This window comes from Cydia amplana, chromosome Z (genome assembly GCF_948474715.1).
Source record: "Cydia amplana chromosome Z, ilCydAmpl1.1, whole genome shotgun sequence".
NCBI lineage: Eukaryota > Metazoa > Arthropoda > Insecta > Lepidoptera > Tortricidae > Cydia > Cydia amplana.
Genome location: NC_086096.1, coordinates 3360382 through 3379029, shown reverse-complemented (window position 1 = coordinate 3379029; position 18648 = coordinate 3360382). Strand labels below are relative to the sequence as shown.

At 34.2% G+C, this 18648-nt stretch overlaps 1 protein-coding gene across 1 annotated transcript in view; it reads right to left on the bottom strand.

Moving 5' to 3' along the window:
- Positions 1 to 18648, bottom strand: part of LOC134661734 (titin homolog) — an 89166-nt gene that overhangs the window by 40572 nt on the left and 29946 nt on the right. The window contains exons 12-17 of the mRNA XM_063517914.1: positions 16572 to 17264; positions 16395 to 16475; positions 14503 to 15774; positions 13280 to 13954; positions 11620 to 12516; positions 2746 to 10968 (exon numbers count right to left, since the gene is read on the bottom strand). Of these exons, the coding sequence (XP_063373984.1) occupies positions 2746 to 10968; positions 11620 to 12516; positions 13280 to 13954; positions 14503 to 15774; positions 16395 to 16475; positions 16572 to 17264 (11841 nt within the window). The remainder of the gene's footprint in view (positions 1 to 2745; positions 10969 to 11619; positions 12517 to 13279; positions 13955 to 14502; positions 15775 to 16394; positions 16476 to 16571; positions 17265 to 18648) is intronic.

Below are 18648 nucleotides of genomic sequence, written 5' to 3'. Positions count from 1 at the left end.
GCAACTGGCTCTAATTCTTCATTTTGATTTCTGTTGCGATACAACTTACCTTAAAAATTGTAACTTTTTAAGCTGGTTAAATTATTATGACTATTCATTGATTGGATAAATATAAGTTTACAGCTAATTCAACATTATTAGTAACTAAATATGAAAAATGGTTATTTGCACATGCGAGTATACAACTAAAATTAAATAACTGCTAAAAGACATAAATTGATTCAGATCATCTTAGCGCATATATCGTTTAAAATATTATAGTGAACACATAAAGCATTAAATTTAATCATTGAGAACATAATTTAGTATGTAATGTTTGATACGAGTGTTTATACTACGAATACTACGATTTATCACATATAACTTGTGAAACTATTTAATCTGTTTCCCCGGACGTTTAAAAGTACCGTAAAAAGTGTCTTCTTTGCTCCAAAATTATTATATTGTGGTAAAATGCCGAATGACGTGGACCATCACTATATACTATCATGTTGTAACACTTAAAATGAGATTGTGATATAGTTTTCATATTTACCCAGTGGAGGCATTTAGGCACATTTTATGGTAACAAATATTGTGGTTCTGTTTCTGTTACAATATTGTTTAGTGTTGTATGGTGTACACATTATGTGTAATATGTTATGAGTGTATGTTTACAATCTAATCTGTGTTTCAGAAGGTTTTTATTGCCCGACTGTGCGACGCAAATGAGGTTAATGTGTTTTAACAGTAACTGCCTAAATAGCACATGTAAATAGATGTGTCAGTGGATTGGTCGCTTACGTAATACGTTACTTGCTGTAAACAAATAAATTGAAGTAAAGTCCCTATGATTTTTTACTGTCCCCAATATTGTGCCTCGAATGCCTAAATTTTATCGATGACATAATTATTTTCGTAAATAAGGGAATGATTTTAGTAGGGACTTGAAATTCGTAGGAACACAAAATACAAAGTAAGAAAGTAAGAAGTAAGAAAACGAATTTCAGTGCTTTTATATATTCATCCCCTAATTAAGGGGTGTTATCGAGGAATACTATTTATTTTTTCTACTCCAGCACTTAAATGTGTCAATTAAATGACTGACAGTGATATCTAAAGCAATGTCATTTGAATGCTTTGTCTATAGGCTCATAAGATGACTGCTAGCAGTCATCTTATGAGTATAATACAACTGCTTAATTTTTTTTAAAGATACAAGTTCCGATCATCTTGATTGAAAGAGGTATGTTTTCATTTACAATAATAACTCTTTTTTTTTAATAATAACTCTTTTTTTTTTTAAATAATAACTCAATTGTTTTTAAATAATAACTCTTTTTTTTTAATAATAACTCTTTTTTTTTTTAATAATAACTCTTTTTTTTATAATAACTTTTTTTTTTTTTTTTTTTTTTTTTTTTTTTTTTTTTTTTTTTTTTTTTTTTTTTTTTTTTTTTTTGCTGCAGCTGTCATAGAAAAAGTAATGTATGCAACAGCTCATAATTGGTTCTTAAAATTCTCGGGTCTTTTTTTACAAAACTCGACTACGTCTCGTTTTGTAACTTCGACCCTTGAATTTTAAGAACCCTTATTATATCACTGTTGCATAAACTACTATTATCTACACACGTGTCATTATTGCTCTATAATGCATTCAGAAACCGTAGGAAATGACCAGCTTTATTACAACCAATTTTACTATGAGAACTTTCTTATCTGTGGTAGTAGGAACATTTTTACTGTAATGTTATAACTGTTATAAGTAGTTATAACGTTACTATTTTTTTGTATCGTTATGAGTTTATATTTGGAACAGCAGTCAAAACTCAAGTGGGTCTCTATTCTAGTATCCCTAGATATTAAAACAGTTATCGATACGAAACGTAAATTTAGTATGTTTTTTAATATAAACCGCACGATATTTGATCTCGAGTGACATGAGAATAGGGACTTCATTCTTTTGTCTAAGAATTAAAAAAAACAATGGGTGCGTGACATGCGTGAAAAAATTTTTCATTCGCCGCCATTTGACGTACAGTTTATCTTTAAATAAGTTTTAAATATGTGTTTAGATAAAGTAGTGTATGTAACTGTACATAATTAGGCATTAAAACACTCGTGTGATCCTATTAAGAAACTTTCGTTTCTTAAACCCACACTCGTATTTTAATGCCTCTCATTATGTAGCAGTCACATAAACTACTATAAATCCACACAAACGAAGTCATGTGCAACAGCTAGTATTAGGTAGGTATATATTTGTGTACGTTCTTGCGCATACTTTAGTGAGGTATGTAAAATAAAAATATGCGTGTAGTAGTTATTTGTTAACGCTACATATATTTATTTCGTTATTATTGTTAATATATATTGTAAGCTATGGCCAAAATACGACAATGCCAATGTTAAATTATACATTTTTGTGTTAATTTAGAATTTAGATACTATTGTGACACATAAAAAATTTAATCATTTGGCTTTGGAACCGATTTTTTTAAATAATGTATCAAATTAAATTATATTTGCAATAATACATAGCCAATTTAAAAAGGTAATTAGAACATTGTATTCTTACAAGTAAATTAATAGAAAATCTATATAGAATAGGTACCTATTGACTGCAGCTTGCGTACCTTGTCTTGAATAATTGAATTGAAATGTAATTCATAATATGTTTCCAAAGCCAAAATAAGTTGCTTGTTTTTACATAAGACATCGACCTTTTTGTTAAGTTTAGCAAAGCTGACTTTTGAAATTATTTACCAAATGGTTTTTGGATATCCTCTTCTGACCGAGTTTCACTGATTTCAACCGGCACAGTTAATTCCTGTTGAAAATCAGCGGTTTTCAAAGTATCTGTTCTTGGTTGTGAGTTCGTTACTAATTCTAATGTTTCTTCAGTAAGTTTCGCCGAAGCCGCGCTACTAGTATCTATATTCAAAGTATCATTAACAATAATTGGAGTCTCATTGTCAGCTTGCTGTTTGTCAAGCATCTCTTCTGAGACTGCTGCCGTTTCCAGAATAGCTTCATCTAGCACAGATTTTTCATCGATAAGTTCTAAGATGGATAGTGGTTCCATGATAGACACGTTTTCAAACTTATCTGTGGACGTAATTGTGGCGTTAGATGCTTCTATATCATCTATTTTTTCTATATCAGTTGTGGATTGTAACACAGTCGGTGGTTCAACTACAATTTGCTCTTCGCTTATGTTGCTAGCTACAAGAGTCTGGGGCTCGACTTGAATCACATTTTCTAACAGACTTGTGGTTGATTCTAGGACATCTACAGTTTCTGGTGCAACAGCATGCTCCGACTCCATAGGAGATTTCAAAACAGATGTGGAGTCTATCACAGCCGGAGCAGGTGTATCTTCAGAAGCTTTTTGTAGTACATCCGTCGCTGTTTCTATAATATGGTATGCTTGCTCAACAGCTTCTTGTATCAAATCAGTGACAGATTCTTTGATATCAGATATATTTTCATTTGTCAATTCATTGTCTAAGACAGGGTCTAAGACAGTAGGAGTTTCATTGATAGAGACTTTTTCTATCAAATCAAGTGATGTTTCTACCACATTAGGTTGTTCTAATGTAGCAATTATTTCCATATCAGTAACTGATTGTAAAATAGTGGGGGATTCAACTATAATCTGTTCCATATTTATATTTTCATCAGTAACACTATGGGGTTCGACTAACACTACATTTTCTAGCATATCAGAGATTGCTTCCAAGCCATCTGGAATCTCCATAACAGCTCCGTCGGTTACTATAGGAGATTGTACAATGGGAACTGAGGTTGTTAATACTTGTTCGGTATCAGCAGGTATATCCGTCAAAGTAGGTGTTACGATAACTGAAACTTTTTCATGAAGATCTGTTGCTATTTCCGAAACTTCAAATGCTTTCTCGACTGTTTCTTGAATTGAATCCTTAACAGTTTGTTTGACAATAGATAATTCGTCATCATTCATTATATCTTCAACAAGTGAATGTACCATGGTCGGAGTTTGTGTAACAGTAGCCTGATTCAATTCAGTGCTTGCCTCAACAGTATTAGTAGTTTCAGTCATATCCAATTTTTCCAAATCACTTACAAATTCTATTACAGTAGGTGTATCTACAATAGTCTCTTGTGTAATTATACTGCTTTCTGTGGTATTTTGGGGCTCCATCAACGACACGTTATCCACCAATTTATTCGTTGTCTCTAAAACAGCTGTTTCCATAATGATTGCTGTATCTGTATCCATAGTAGTTTCTGCTTCACCTGAATGAACCATAGTCGGGATTCCTGTAATAGTAGCCTGATTCAAATCAGAGCTTACTTCAACAGCATCAGTAGTTTCAGTCACATCCAATTTTTCCAAATCACTTACAGATTCTAATACAGTAGGTTTATCTACTATAGTCTGTTCTGTAATTATATTGTTTTCTGTGGTATTTTGCGTCTCAATCATGGCCGCGTTATCCACCAATTCATTCGTTGTTTCTAAAACAGATGTTTCGATTACGATTACTATATCTGTATCCATAGTAGATTCCATAGTAGGTTCTACTACATCTGGATGAACCATAGTTGAAGTTCCTGTAATAGTAGCCTGATTCAAATCGGAGCTTACTTCAACAGCATCAGTAGTTTCAGTCACATCCAATTTTTCCACATCACTTACAGATTCTAATAGAGTAGGTGTATCTAATATAGTCTGTTCTGTAATTATACTATTTTCTGTAGTATTATGCGTCTCAATCATCACAGCATTATCCGCCAATTCATTCGTTGTTTCTAAAACAGCTGTTTCCATTACGATCGCTTTATTTGTATCCATAGTAGATTCTACGACATCTGGATGAACCATAGTCGGAGTTTCTGTAATAGTAGCCTGATTCAAATCAGTGCTTGCTTCAACAGCATCAGTAGTTTCAGTCACATCCAATTTTTCCAAATCAGTTACAGATTCTAATACAGTAGTTGTATCTAATATAGTCTGTTCTGTAATTATACTATTTTCTGTGGTATTATGCGTCTCAATCATCGCTGCGTTATCCACCAATTCATTCGTTGTTTCTAAAACAGCTGTTTCAATTACAATCGCTTTATCTGTATCCATAGTAGGTTCTACTACATCTGGATGAACCATAGTCGGAGTTTCTGTAATAGTAGCCTGACTCAAATCAGTGCTTGCTTCAACAGCATCAGTAGTTTCTGTCACATCCAATTTTTCCAAATCACTTACAGATTCTAATACAGTAGGTGTATCTACTATAGTTTGTTCTGTAATTATACTGTTTTCTGTGGTATTTTTCGTCTCAATCATGGCCGCGTTATCCACCAATTCATTCGTTGTTTCTAAAACAGATGTTTCGATTACGATTACTATATCTGTATCCATAGTAGATTCCATAGCAGATTCTACGACATCTGGATGAACCATAGTCGGAGTTTCTGTAATAGTAGCCTGATTCAAATCAGTGCTTGCTTCAACAGCATCAGTAGTTTCAGTCACATCCAATTTTTCCAAATCACTCACAGACTTTAATACAGTAGGTGTATCTAATATAGTCTGTTCTGTAATTATACTATTTTCTGTGGTATTATGCGTCTCAATCATCGCTGCATTATCCACCAATTCATTCGTTGTTTCTAAAACAGCTGTTTCAATTACGATCGCTTTATCTGTATCCATAGTAAGTTCTACTACATCTGGATGAACCATAGTCGGAGTTTCTGTAATAGTAGCCTGACTCAAATCAGTGCTTGCTTCAACAGCATCAGTAGTTTCTGTCACATCCAATTTTTCCAAATCACTTACAGATTCTAATACAGTAGGTGTATCTACTATAGTTTGTTCTGTAATTATACTGTTTTCTGTGGTGTTTTGCGTCTCAATCATGGCCGCGTTATCCACCAATTCATTCGTTGTTTCTAAAACAGCAGTTTCCATTACGATCGCTTTAGCGGTATCCTTGGTAGGTTCTACTACATCTGGATGAACCATTGTCAGGGTTTCTGTAATAGTAGCCTGATTTAAATCAGTGCTTGCTTCAATAGCATCAGTAGTTTCAGTAACATCTAGTTTTTCCAAATCACTTACATATTCTAATACAGTAGCTGAATATACTACAGTCTGTTCTGTAATTATACTGCTTTGTGTGGTATTTTGCGTCTCAATCATCGCCGCGTTATCCACCAATTCATTCGTCGTTTCTAAAATAGCTGTTTCCATTACGATTACTTTATCTGCATCCATAGTAGATTCCATAGTAGATTCTACTACATCTGGATGAACCATAGTCGAAGTTTCTGTAATAGTAGCCTGATTCAAATCAGTGCTTGCTTCAACGGCATCAGTAGTTTCAGTCACATCCAATTTTTCCAAATTACTTACAGATTCTAATACAGAAGGTGTATCTACTATAGTCTGTTCTGAAATTACACTTTCTGTGATATTTTGCGTCTCAATCATCGCTGCGTTATCCACCAATTCATTCGTTGTTTCTAAAACAGCTGTTTCCATTACGATCGCTTTACCTGTATCCATAGTAGGATCTACTACATCTGGATGAACCATAGTCTGAGTTTCTGTAATAGTAGCCTGACTCAAATCAGTGCTTGCTTCAACAGCATCAGTAGTTTCAGTCACATCCAATTTTTCTAAATCACTTACAGATTCTAATACAGTAGGTGTATCTACTATAGTCTGTTCTGAAATTACACTTTCTGTGATATTTTGCGTCTCAATCATCGCTGCGTTATCCACCAATTCATTCGTTGTTTCTAAAACAGCTGTTTCCATTACGATCGCTTTACCTGTATCCATAGTAGGTTCTACTACATCTGGATGAACCATAGTCTGAGTTTCTGTAATAGTAGCCTGACTCAAATCAGTGCTTGCTTCAACAGCATCAGTAGTTTCAGTCATATCCAATTTTTCTAAATCACTTACAGATTCTAATACAGTAGGTGTATCTACTATAGTCTGTTCTAAAATTACACTTTCTGTGATATTTTGCGTCTCAATCATCGCTGCGTTATCCACCAATTCATTCGTTGTTTCTAAAATAGCTGTTTCTATTACGATCGCTTTACCTGTATCCATAGTAGGTACTACTACATCTGGATGAACCATAGTCTGAGTTTCTGTAATAGTAGCCTGACTCAAATCAGTGCTTGCTTCAACAACATCAGTAGTTTCAGTCACATCCAATTTTTCTAAATCACCTACAGATTCTAATACAGTAGGTGTATCTACTATAGTCTGTTCTGGAATTATACTGCATTCTGTGATATTTTGGGGCTCCATCAACGACACGTTATCCACCAATTCATTCGTTGTTTCTAAAACAGCTGTTTCCATAATGATCGCTGTATCTGTATTCATAGTAGTTTCTGCTTCACCTGAATGAACCATAGTCGGGATTCCTGTAATAGTAGCCTGATTCAAATCGGAGCTTATTTCAACAGCATCAGTAGTTTCAGTCAGATCCAATTTTTCCAAATCACTTACAGATTCTAATACAGTAGGTGTATCTACTATAGTTTGTTCTGTAATTATACTGTTTTCTGTGGTGTTTTGCGTCTCAATCATGGCCGCGTTATCCACCAATTCATTCGTTGTTTCTAAAACAGATGTTTCCATTACGATCGCTTTATTGATATCCATAGTACGTTCTACTACATCTGGATGAACCATTGTCAGAGTTTCTGTAATAGTAGCCTGATTCAAATCAGTGCTTGCTTCAACAGCATCAGTAGTTTCAGTAACATCTAGTTTTTCCAAATCAGTTACGGATTCTAATAGAGTAGGTGTATCTACAATAGTCTCTTCTGTAATTATACTGTTTTCTGTGGTATTTTGCGTCTCAATCATCGCCGCATTATCCACCAATTCATTCGTTGTTTCTAAAACAGCTGTTTCGATTACGATTACTTTATCTGTATCCATAGTAGATTCCATAGTAGGTTCTACTACATCTGGATAAACCACAGTTGAAGTTCCTGTAATAGTAGCCTGATTCAAATCGGAGCTTACTTCAACAGCATCAGTAGTTTCAGTCACATCCAATTTTTCCAAATCACTTACAGATTCTAATACAGTATGTGTATCTACTATAGTCTGTTCTGTAATTATACTCTTTTCTGTGGTATTTTGCGTCTCAATCATGGCCGCGTTACCCACCAATTCATTATTTGTTTCTAAAATAGCTGTTTCCATTACGATCGCTTTATCGATATCCATTGTACGTTCTACTACATCTGGATGAACCATTGTCGGGGTTTCTGTAATAGTAGCCCGATTCAAATCGGAGCTTACTTCAACAGCATCAGTAGTTTCAGTAACATCTAGTTTTTCCAAATCACTTACAGATTCTAATACAGTAGGTGTATCTACAATAGTCTCTTCTGTAATTATACTGCTTTCTGTGGTATTTTGCGTCTCAATCATCGCCGCGTTATCCACCGATTCATTCATCGTTTCTAAAACAGCTGTTTCGATTACGATTACTTTATCTGTATCCATAGTAGATTCCATAGTAGGTTCTACTACATCTGGATGAACCATAGTTGGAGTTCCTGTAATAGTAGCCTGATTCAAATCGGAGCTTACTTCAACAGCATCAGTAATTTCAGTCACATCCAATTGTTCCAAATCACTGACAGATTCCAATACAGTAGGTGTATCTACTATAGTCTGTTCTGTAATTATACTGCTTTGTGCGGTATTTGGCGTCTCAATCATCGACGCGTTATCCACCAATTCATTTGTTGTTTCTAAAACAGCTGTTTCTATTATGATCGCTTTATCTATATCCATAGTAGATACCGTAGTAGGTTCTACTGTAACTTGCTCTGAATTAATGTCTGTTACAGCTACTGTTTCTACTGCAATCACCATTTCTAGTGAATCATTTAATTTTTCTGCAACCTCTAAGGTTGAAACAATCTGTTCTGCTGTTCGCTCCATATCAGTTAAATTATCTGCAATATCGTTCGATTCCTCTGTACTAAGTTGTGTTTCTAGAAGTGGCTCCGTTAAGTTGTGAATTTCATTTGTTAATGTTTTTTCTGACAAATCATTTGGTGACTCCATAACAGCTTGCATTTTTTCAGCTTCTATTTTGTCTAATTCTTGCCTGGATTGTAAGATATTAACTGAATCCACTAAAATTGGTTCTGTTTCTATAGTGTTTTCCATAGTTACGAGTGTTTCTTGTGAACGTTCATATTTAGGTACATCAGCCGTTGTTTCTAAAATATCAGGCGTTTCTATTACTAACGCTTCGGAATGTTTAACTGTTTGATCTTGTTCTGTTGTAATTGTAGGTTCTGTGGCAGACAAACTTTCTGTCAATTCTGTGGTCATTTCGGAAATTTCACATGTACTTATTTCTGCTTGTAGCTCCAAATTAGCAGCAGTTTGTACAATGTCAGGTAATTCTACTAAAACTTCTTCTTTACTAAGCGAATTCTCTATAACAGCCGACTCTACCAAATGGTCTTTCTCGGGAATATCCTTGGTAGTTTCTAAAATATCAGGCGTTTCTGTAATTGCTACGTGAACAATATCTAATGTAGTCATATCTGCTGGTTTTTCCTCTTCTTTTACAATAGCAGTAGTTTCTAAGATGTTTACAGATTCCGCTGCATGTTGTTCTGTAACAACTGAGACAGCAGGCTCTTCTAATACTGCAGAAGATTTAATCTCAACTTTATCAATCGCAGTTTTTGTAGCTGTGAGTGTGAAAGGCGTAATTTCTTCTGAAATATCGGTTGAAGTTTCCAAGATTGTTGGACTTAACATGCAAGCATCTGTTTCAATGGAAGGCTCTAAAACTACTTTGGATATACCTAGATCTTCTTTTTTAATGACAGGTTCTAAAACTGCCGCTGTCTCACCTACAACTTGCTCCGTTTGGTGTGGAGTTTCTGATACATTTGGTAACATATCTTTAAAAGTCATAAATTCTACCTCTGTAACTGATTCCAAAATTGTTGGAGTTTCAATAATGACCTCATCTTTTTTGACCGAATTTTCCAATACTGTTGGTGATTCTATAGAAATAGCATCTTCAAATAAATCTGAAGTAGTGTCCAATGCTACAGGTGTTTCAACAGTAACATCTTTTTCATCAGCATTTGATTCTAATAGGGTAGGAGTTTCTATGACAATTGCATCTTCGAATAAGTCTGCGGCAGAATCAAAATCAACCTTTGTAACCTCTTTTTCACAATATTGTTTATTATCTACTGTTTTAATTTCAGTGTTTTCCTTATCTGTAACACTAATGCATTCTTGCACGTTCATTTCAGTTATGGATTTATCTTTTTTATCCAAAACAATGGAAAGATCAGTATCAGTATCTGTTTCCTTAACTTGACTTATTTGACTTTTTTCTAATTTAATATTCACTTCTGACAACAATTCTGACGCTTTATCAATATCCTCTACTGTATTCGAAGTTTTAGCGTTTTCATCCATTTGTTCTTTTGTAATAGATGTAAGTTCAAGATTTTCTAAATCCAACTTTAAGTTTGTTACGATAGCAGTTAACTTTTCTAAATCAGGCTTTTCTGCGACATTTTCTAGAACATATTTTTCGATGACACTCAAAGCCGTTTGAAGTTTCGTAGCAAGTTTTGGTATATCTGCAGTGTTTTTGGCAACAATACTTTTAGTCTGTTCTATAACGTCTGTTTGGTCTTTTTGTACATCGACCTTTGTAACAGTTACTTTATTTTCACTATCTCCATCAACATGTTCTGTCTTAGAAGGGACTTGTATGTCTTGACTAGATTCCATGTCAGTCAGTTCATGACATTTACCATGATCTTCTTCAACAGCATCGATATCCGAAATAATCATGATTAAATCGTATGCCGAATGTAACGATTCATCGACGATTTCAGTATCAACTGGTATAGATTGTAGTGTGTGTGTGATTTCAGTTGTGTATTCATTGAGGTGTTGCAAAAGTGTTTCTGAAATTAGAATCAAACCATATATTTAATTTAATATCATCATAATCTGCAAAATATTGCTAAAGTTTATTAATAGGAACATTATCAATGCAATAAAATTAGCAGTTCGCTAAATGACATTCTGTACGGATGTAATGTAAAAACTAAAGTAAACTTCGGCAAGTTTATTTCCTCATAGTACAATTTATGGAAGATTATAACTACCTATGTACTTCAGTTACAGTTTTTTGTCACTCCACAAGCCGTAACAAAAAAACACATACGAGTGAATGGGTGAAAAAGAAAGATAGAGGGTAATGCGGAGGGAGAGAAAGAGAAAATGAGAAAATAATGGGGTGGGATAATAAATAAGAGTATTTCTTTTTTATGATCACATTATGATATATTGGAACTAAATTGTGTTAGGGAAATAGACCCGTAGTGGCCAAGATACGAAAAGCGTCAATGTCACGTATAAATTGAATCTAGGTGTCGCTTCAAGTAGTTGAATAAACCTGTCACATTTTTGTAAGCTACTCAACAAAAATGTGATTTTGGTTTGTCAAAGCAATGAGTTTTGTAAGTCCATATGGAATTAAAGATGCTTCAGAAATAACACACTATGAATTCTTTAGTATGTTAAGAATGATGATGTCAAGAAAAACAATTTACCAATTGGCATTTTCACTTTAGTTTCAGCTGTTTCATCTTTCATATCATTCGTCTCTATTGTCGGGATTACATTTTCTTCCTGGACTTGATAGGTAATCGCACTAAGACTTGTGTCATTTACGCATTCTATACTGTCAATTGGCTGGCTTTCGTTTTGATCTTGGAATTTTTGTAATTCCTCGTCCATGATTGATTGTGTCAATATGGCCGCCAGTCTTTCTGTTGCTTCACCTACTGATGTTGTTAATAATTCTAGTGATGCTACTTGATCTATGCTTTCAGCTTCACTTGCAGTAGGCGCATTTTCGATAATGTTGGTGACTTCGAGTACGGGTTGATCAGATTTGGGCTGATCTTGAGTATTAAGTTGTTCCGATAAGTCTGTTTTATCTAACTTATCAGACTGATGAATATCTTTAGAAGTTTGTTTTTCAGTAGAATCTTTTGATGTAGTTTCTTCTGGAAATTGGTCAACTACAAGTGTTTCGGTAGAATTGCCTGTATTTGTTTCAGATAACACGAATTTGGCTTGAGATACTACTGATTCTAAATCAGCGCTAAGGTGTGTTGCTAATTGAGCCAAATCAGATAAACCCTCTCCAAGATTCGATTTGAGATCTTCTGTGGCATCATTAGTGTAAACTTGTAAAACTACTAATGCATTTTGGAGTTTTTCAAGAAGTTCTATTTTTTCTACAGTTTTCTTATCAAAATCTTGAATATTTTCAGTATTATGGAAATTTTCCTGCACTTCTTTAGCTATTGTTATGGACTGTGTCATCGCCTCGCTTTGTACAATATTTGATAATTTATGTAAAATATCTGACACATTTTCAGATACATACTCGTTAATATGTTCCATTAATGTTCCTGAAAATAATCGTGTACAACTGTAAACATTATATTACAGTGATGAAACTTAGTAACGCTCAGCGTGTGAGTTAATATTGATGAGTTTAAAAACAATTCGATGGTAGTATGTATGAATTTTCAATGTTTAAAATAATGTATCAAATGGCTAAGCTATTCCTAGCAATAAAAACACTACACACAGTTTTAAAGAACACTGCAGTGCGCCACTCAAAAACTTGCCAAAAATTATTGAGGGTTAGTTATTTATTAATGTTTGATGGTAAGAACTTTGCACTCATTTCTCTTAAAGGGGCCCAATGATTAACAGTCCGCCGGAAGGTATCGGCCTGTCAGTTGTTCGGAACTGTCAAATTTTTATTCTAACTGACAGGCCGATACCGTCCGGCGGACTGTTAATCAGTGGACCCCTTTAGTTTGGCTTTTGTCGAGGAAGATACAAATTTGGTGTTATATTGTTCAGAGAGAGATAATATTAATTGAATGATTAATAGTTATTTTCGATACAAGTGCGAAAAAGAGGAAATTCGAAACGAGTGGCGATAAATTAAAACACGACCGAAGGGAGTGTTTTAAATCGACACGAGTTGCGAATTACCTATTCGCACGTGTATCGAACAACGTTTTACAGTACATATGGCACTTTAAAGTTTCGACATATGCACGAAAAGTGCTACTTTACGCACTAGTGCGGAAAAGTAGCCCCGCCCCATATGTACTGTAAAATATCTTATGCATGTATCACAACTATTTCTAAAAGCGCGATGTTTAAATATAGAACATGATTTACCGAGACTAGGAATAACTATTTCTTTCGTTTCGAAATCGTTTGCCATGTCTTTTTGTTCAGCTGTATGACTATCTACCGATTTTTCTGGAATGATTACAGTTTCAGAATCTTTTAGCTTTTCAGGTAATTCTTCAGGTTTGATTTTGCTTTCACAAGCATCTACTACAGGTTCATCAGTGTCAACTGTCAGTTCTAGTACATTTTGAACTGAATGATCTGTTATTGTCACGGTTTCTTCTGCAGATGCACTCTCAACCACACATTCTTTATATATTTGACTTTCTTCTCCAGTACGAGGCATAGCTTGATCATTTCCATTAATCTCAGTATCCTGTATGGCTACTTGTGAAATTTTAATAATACCATCCAAATCAGATCTTAAAACGTCAGTAACATCTGCTACTTTTTTAATTAATTCCCCTGTCTTTACTACTTCTCCAACATTTTCAAGCGCAGCAATTTCTATTCGGTTCAAGGCCTCTTCTAGTTCAATTAATAACTTGATCTCTTGTTCGCCTATTTCGTTAATAACTTCCTTTTCATTCTTATCTTTGAGAACATGTTCCAATGATTTCGCGAGTGATAAAGATTCTTCCAATTCTTTATTCATAACGAAGACATCGACAGTCTTACAACTTTCCGTTATGAATTCATCTAAGTGTGTTACTAGTGTCTCTGAAAGTCGTTAATGGAATAAGAATAGTATACTAATGGGTAAAAGTAGGAAAATGTTTTGATGGAGTTAGGTATTACGAGTAAAAACAATTATAGACAATTTTAGAGTATGGGATTGCTATTTTTGTTTGAGGAGGTGTGTATACAACTAGTTTTTTTTTTAATCTGTCAGCTCCCAGCGGCTCATATTTGAGCCAGAACGCTTATGGGTGACGTCATATCGTGGGATTCGACAGGTTAATAGTTAAAAAGTACTATATTGCCAAGGGATGTAAATTAAGGGATTGCCTGTCGAGGCGGCCAGGCCAAGGCCAAGCTCAGGCAATCCCTATTTCCATCTATGCGCCACGGCCAATAATGGATTTTCATTTGTTTATTATAAGAATGTATAAAGATATTGGGCACTTCCCGTGTTTTATTCACCTACTAAATATGGGAATTTCCGAGCATGTTTGAGAAATCAATAATATTTACAAGTTTTACTTAAGTGCGCATTGTAAAAAGTAAAATTAGTCACGATACATTGAGAGTAGTCACGTTAATATTACCTATAGACGTTGCAAGCGCTTGAGTATCTTCAACAGTAGATACATCCAGATCTCGTATGGTTTCTTCCGATGCTTCTACAACTTGGAGTTCTGGCAAAATGCTTGTATCTAGTTCACGGGCTTCTATTACAACAGGTTTTTCGAGGCCCACTTCAGTTACTTCTATAGGCTCAATAGTTTGCGGCATTTTAACTTCTCTAGTTTCCATAACTTCATCATGTACTTCATCAGGAGCAACTTCTGAAATTTCTGCAGCTTTAGAAGCTATTACTTTATCGTCTTCCACTTCTACAGGAGCTGAAATGGCTTCTTGCACTTCTGGAATAGGCTCAACTGTGGAAATATCACCGAGTTCTTGGGAGTTGTCTTCGATTTGCTGGACTTGAACTGAACTTATTTCGTTTTCTTCGTTTTGGTTGTCCATTGATGTTTCTAGTTTCAGTGATTCTGCTATAACCTTATCTTTTTCCTCAATTATAACAGGATCAATTTTTTTTAATTCAACGAAGGAAGTACTTGTTTCAGCATATTCCTCTGGCTGGATGACTTCTTTGTCATCTACAACAGTGATAACTTTTTCACTAGCGCTAGCGCTTTCTAATTTGTTTTGTTCCGAATCAACAGTTGCAGTCAATTGTTCTGATGCAAATTCTAGTGATACAAGCTCATGTGTTTCAATCGGGGGCTCCATCAATTTTACTTCAGCTGCATGAGATTCAGTAATTTGACCTTGTTCTGGTTTTACCTCTTCATCAACTTCTTTGATTTTATGTTCCTGATCAACTACAGTTACGTCGACTATTTGTTGGCTTTCTTCAGTAGAGCTATAGTCAATTTTCTCAATAACTGATTCCGTACATACGTCTTCTTCTTGGGTCATTTCTTTAGATATTTCTTCTTGAATAGTTCCTTTTAATTCCTTGCCAATGTCTTTACTTACTTCCTTAGTTAGCTCTGTTATTTCTTCTTGTTTTTCAATATCTTTTTGACAAACATTTATTACACTAGTTAAAGTTTCACATAAGCGTATTGTAGCATTAGATGATTGCTCATTGACGTCAGTTATTGACGCCAATACATGTTCAGTTTGTTTAATAACTAAATCATGGAGCTCTTTCATTAGTTCCACTTGTTCACTGGTTTCAGCAATACTTAAAATTTCTCGCAATTCGTTAGCTACGTTAACGATTTTAGTTTTTTCATTAATGTCCACGGCCAGATCAGTTTTTTCCAAATCTTGAGTGAGATATTCATCGATGCGTTGCACAAGTTCTGTAATGGGAATACTTCCTGTAGTCTTTGTTCCCATTTGCATGCAGTTACTAAAGCTAATTTCAAAAGACAAAAGTTCCGTGTGCATCGACTTCACTGTCCCGTTATCAAAAAATAAGAAAAGGGCAAAATTGTTTACAAACCACGCCAAAAAATTTAATTCATATTAAAAAAAAGGAAAATTTAATAATTATATATGTAGACTTAACTTAAAAATGCAAACACGCGACTAAATTAATATCATTATACTGGGTGGAGCTTGTAACATAAGCAAATAATTAAAACATAGACTGTACTCCTCAAAAGATGACACTTTTGTACAATAACTTTTATAAAAGTTATGAAGTCTCTATTTTTCATACAAATTAAATATTATTTTCAATTAATGCTATCATCATTGTAATTGACGTTGCTTGTCACGCTTTAAACATAACAAAATTCGCAATACATTGCGTCTTAGAATAAACTTTAAAGTGTACTAAAAATTAAAACACAAGTTATATCAAAAGTCTGTTTTGTCTGTTTCAAAAGCAAATGTTAATCTGTTTCAGGAGTACAGCCTACATTTTTAATATTTGCTTCTGTTACAGGCTCCACTCGGTAAAGAATTCGTAACTTACCAACTGCAGATACCACCGTTTTCTTTTCTTTTATGGCAGCTGCTTTATCTTCTTCCTCAACTAATTTAGCTTTCTCAGCCTCTGTAACAAGTTGGTCAATTTTACCCTCAACAATAATTGAAACACAAGTTTCAATGGTTGAAAGCTGTTCTATCGTTATAATTTCGAACGTCTCACCAATCACTGGCGCTGGTTTAATTTCTTCTGCAGCGTCCAATTTTTGAGATACCTCTATTTCATCTGCCACTTGGGTCTTTTCCAATACTTCCTTTGATGTATCTTCTTCAACTTGATGAGCTTTTTCACTGTCCAATTGTTCCATAATCATTTCGTCAACTCCTTTAGGTTCATCTAATTGTTTTATTTCAGAAATCACAGTCGTCTCAGTTATATCTTCGATAACTTTTGTTTGACTTTGTTCAACTGGAAGTTTACCTGTTTCCGTATCAGTTTTATTTGATTCGGCAGAAACCTCGATAGGTTTTGGTTGCTCGGCCTTAACTTCTGCCATTGTTACTAAATCTTGTAACTGTTCAGCAGCTTGCTCGATTCGAAGTACAACCTGATTTTTAAGCTCAGGCTCTAACTCCTTTGTACTCTCTATAACTTGCACTTGAATAGATGTGAGCGCATCTTTTAATTTCATAGCTATACTAGCTTGTTGCATACTTATCTCTTTACTTTCTTCACCAAGCTCCTTTGTGGCATCCAGTTGTTCAACTTGACTACTGATTACACTTTCACGTAATTCTTGAGCAAGTTTTGCAGATTCAGTAACATTATCAATTTTCATGATGGTTGATATTTCTTCAACAATTTCAATGAGTTCTATACACTTGTCAACACTTTGCACCAAATCAGAAGTTTTATCTGTAAGATAAAATGTTTAAGATATTGCAATGAGAGTTACAAAAATTAGGGGTTTGAATTGACTTTTGTAACCGCTCTTTCAAAAATTATAGGTATTGATTTCATATTTTCAGTATAGTTCTCGTAAAAAACGCGAAAATGCCAAATATACAAAGCCAAATCTGTCAAAACGTTGTATTCAGTTTTCAACGCTATCAAATCAGTCCCAAAAAGCTACTAGCATATGTGTAGAAGCCGATCTCATTTTGCAAAGCAACACTTATTTTACCTTTTTTAATCGCTTCGTATTTTTCATTATCAACTTGTAAGTATTTCAATAGTTGGTGTATTGACAAAAATACATCTTTTAATCTATTATCGTTATTTTTAGAACTTTCATTGAGCCAATCAAATTTTGATAGTATTGTTATCAATTTGGATATGATCTCTGTTTTATTTTCAATCAATTTATAGTCGTCTTTTGATTCAATGCATTTCATTGTTTGTGCAATATCAACTAATTCTTTGAAGTCAAGCCCAGTTATTGAAGTCAATGCGTCGGTAAGATCGTTTTTAATGGTCAAAAACCGATCTAAGGCGCATTCCAATGAATCAATATTGGAATTTATATCTACAAAGTAAGCCAGTTTTGGTAATTAGGACAAGATGCTTTCAATGTAAAAAAACGTTCGACAAGCCAGTCTGACGGGTCGTTGTATGGAGGCCCCCGCACTATTTCCTCGTCGGATGACACTTTAAAGGGATATGGTACTTATAACTTTTTACCAACATAAATTAGTATATAAAAAAACATGGCCAATGTAAGTAACTTACCAAAATGTTCATAGCTTAATAATATGGACTTAAAAGCTACCCTGTCCCGTCTATTTATTTATTTGTTAAGAAGTGTCAAACTAATATCACCTTTTTAAATGATACTAAATATAACTTGATAAATATCGAATATATTTTATGTTGTCGTTATTTTGTTCGGAATATTGCTCACAAGTTTTAAATCGTGAACGTTATTATAATGCAATTTGACGAGATAGGTATGTATGAAACTAAAGAAACCGTATAAAATATCACAGTGTCATTAAAAATTCGCCAATTAATTGTCCAGACGCCTTTTTTTACACTAAAATAATTATTTTGTTATTGAAAGGTATTGTAAAACATACAATAAAATTATATCAAATTGCTCCATCAAGCATCAAGTTTTAAACGTAGGTATACGTAAACGTTGTTATAAATTTGTAATTAATTAATTATATTAAACGCGGTATGCATGATATATTTTTCGACAAAGGAATTAGTGCGTGGGTCAACCTTTAGTCGAGGCAATGCTATGAACAATATAGTATTCACGGCGAATGAATTTCTACTTGATAGTTATTAACCCTTA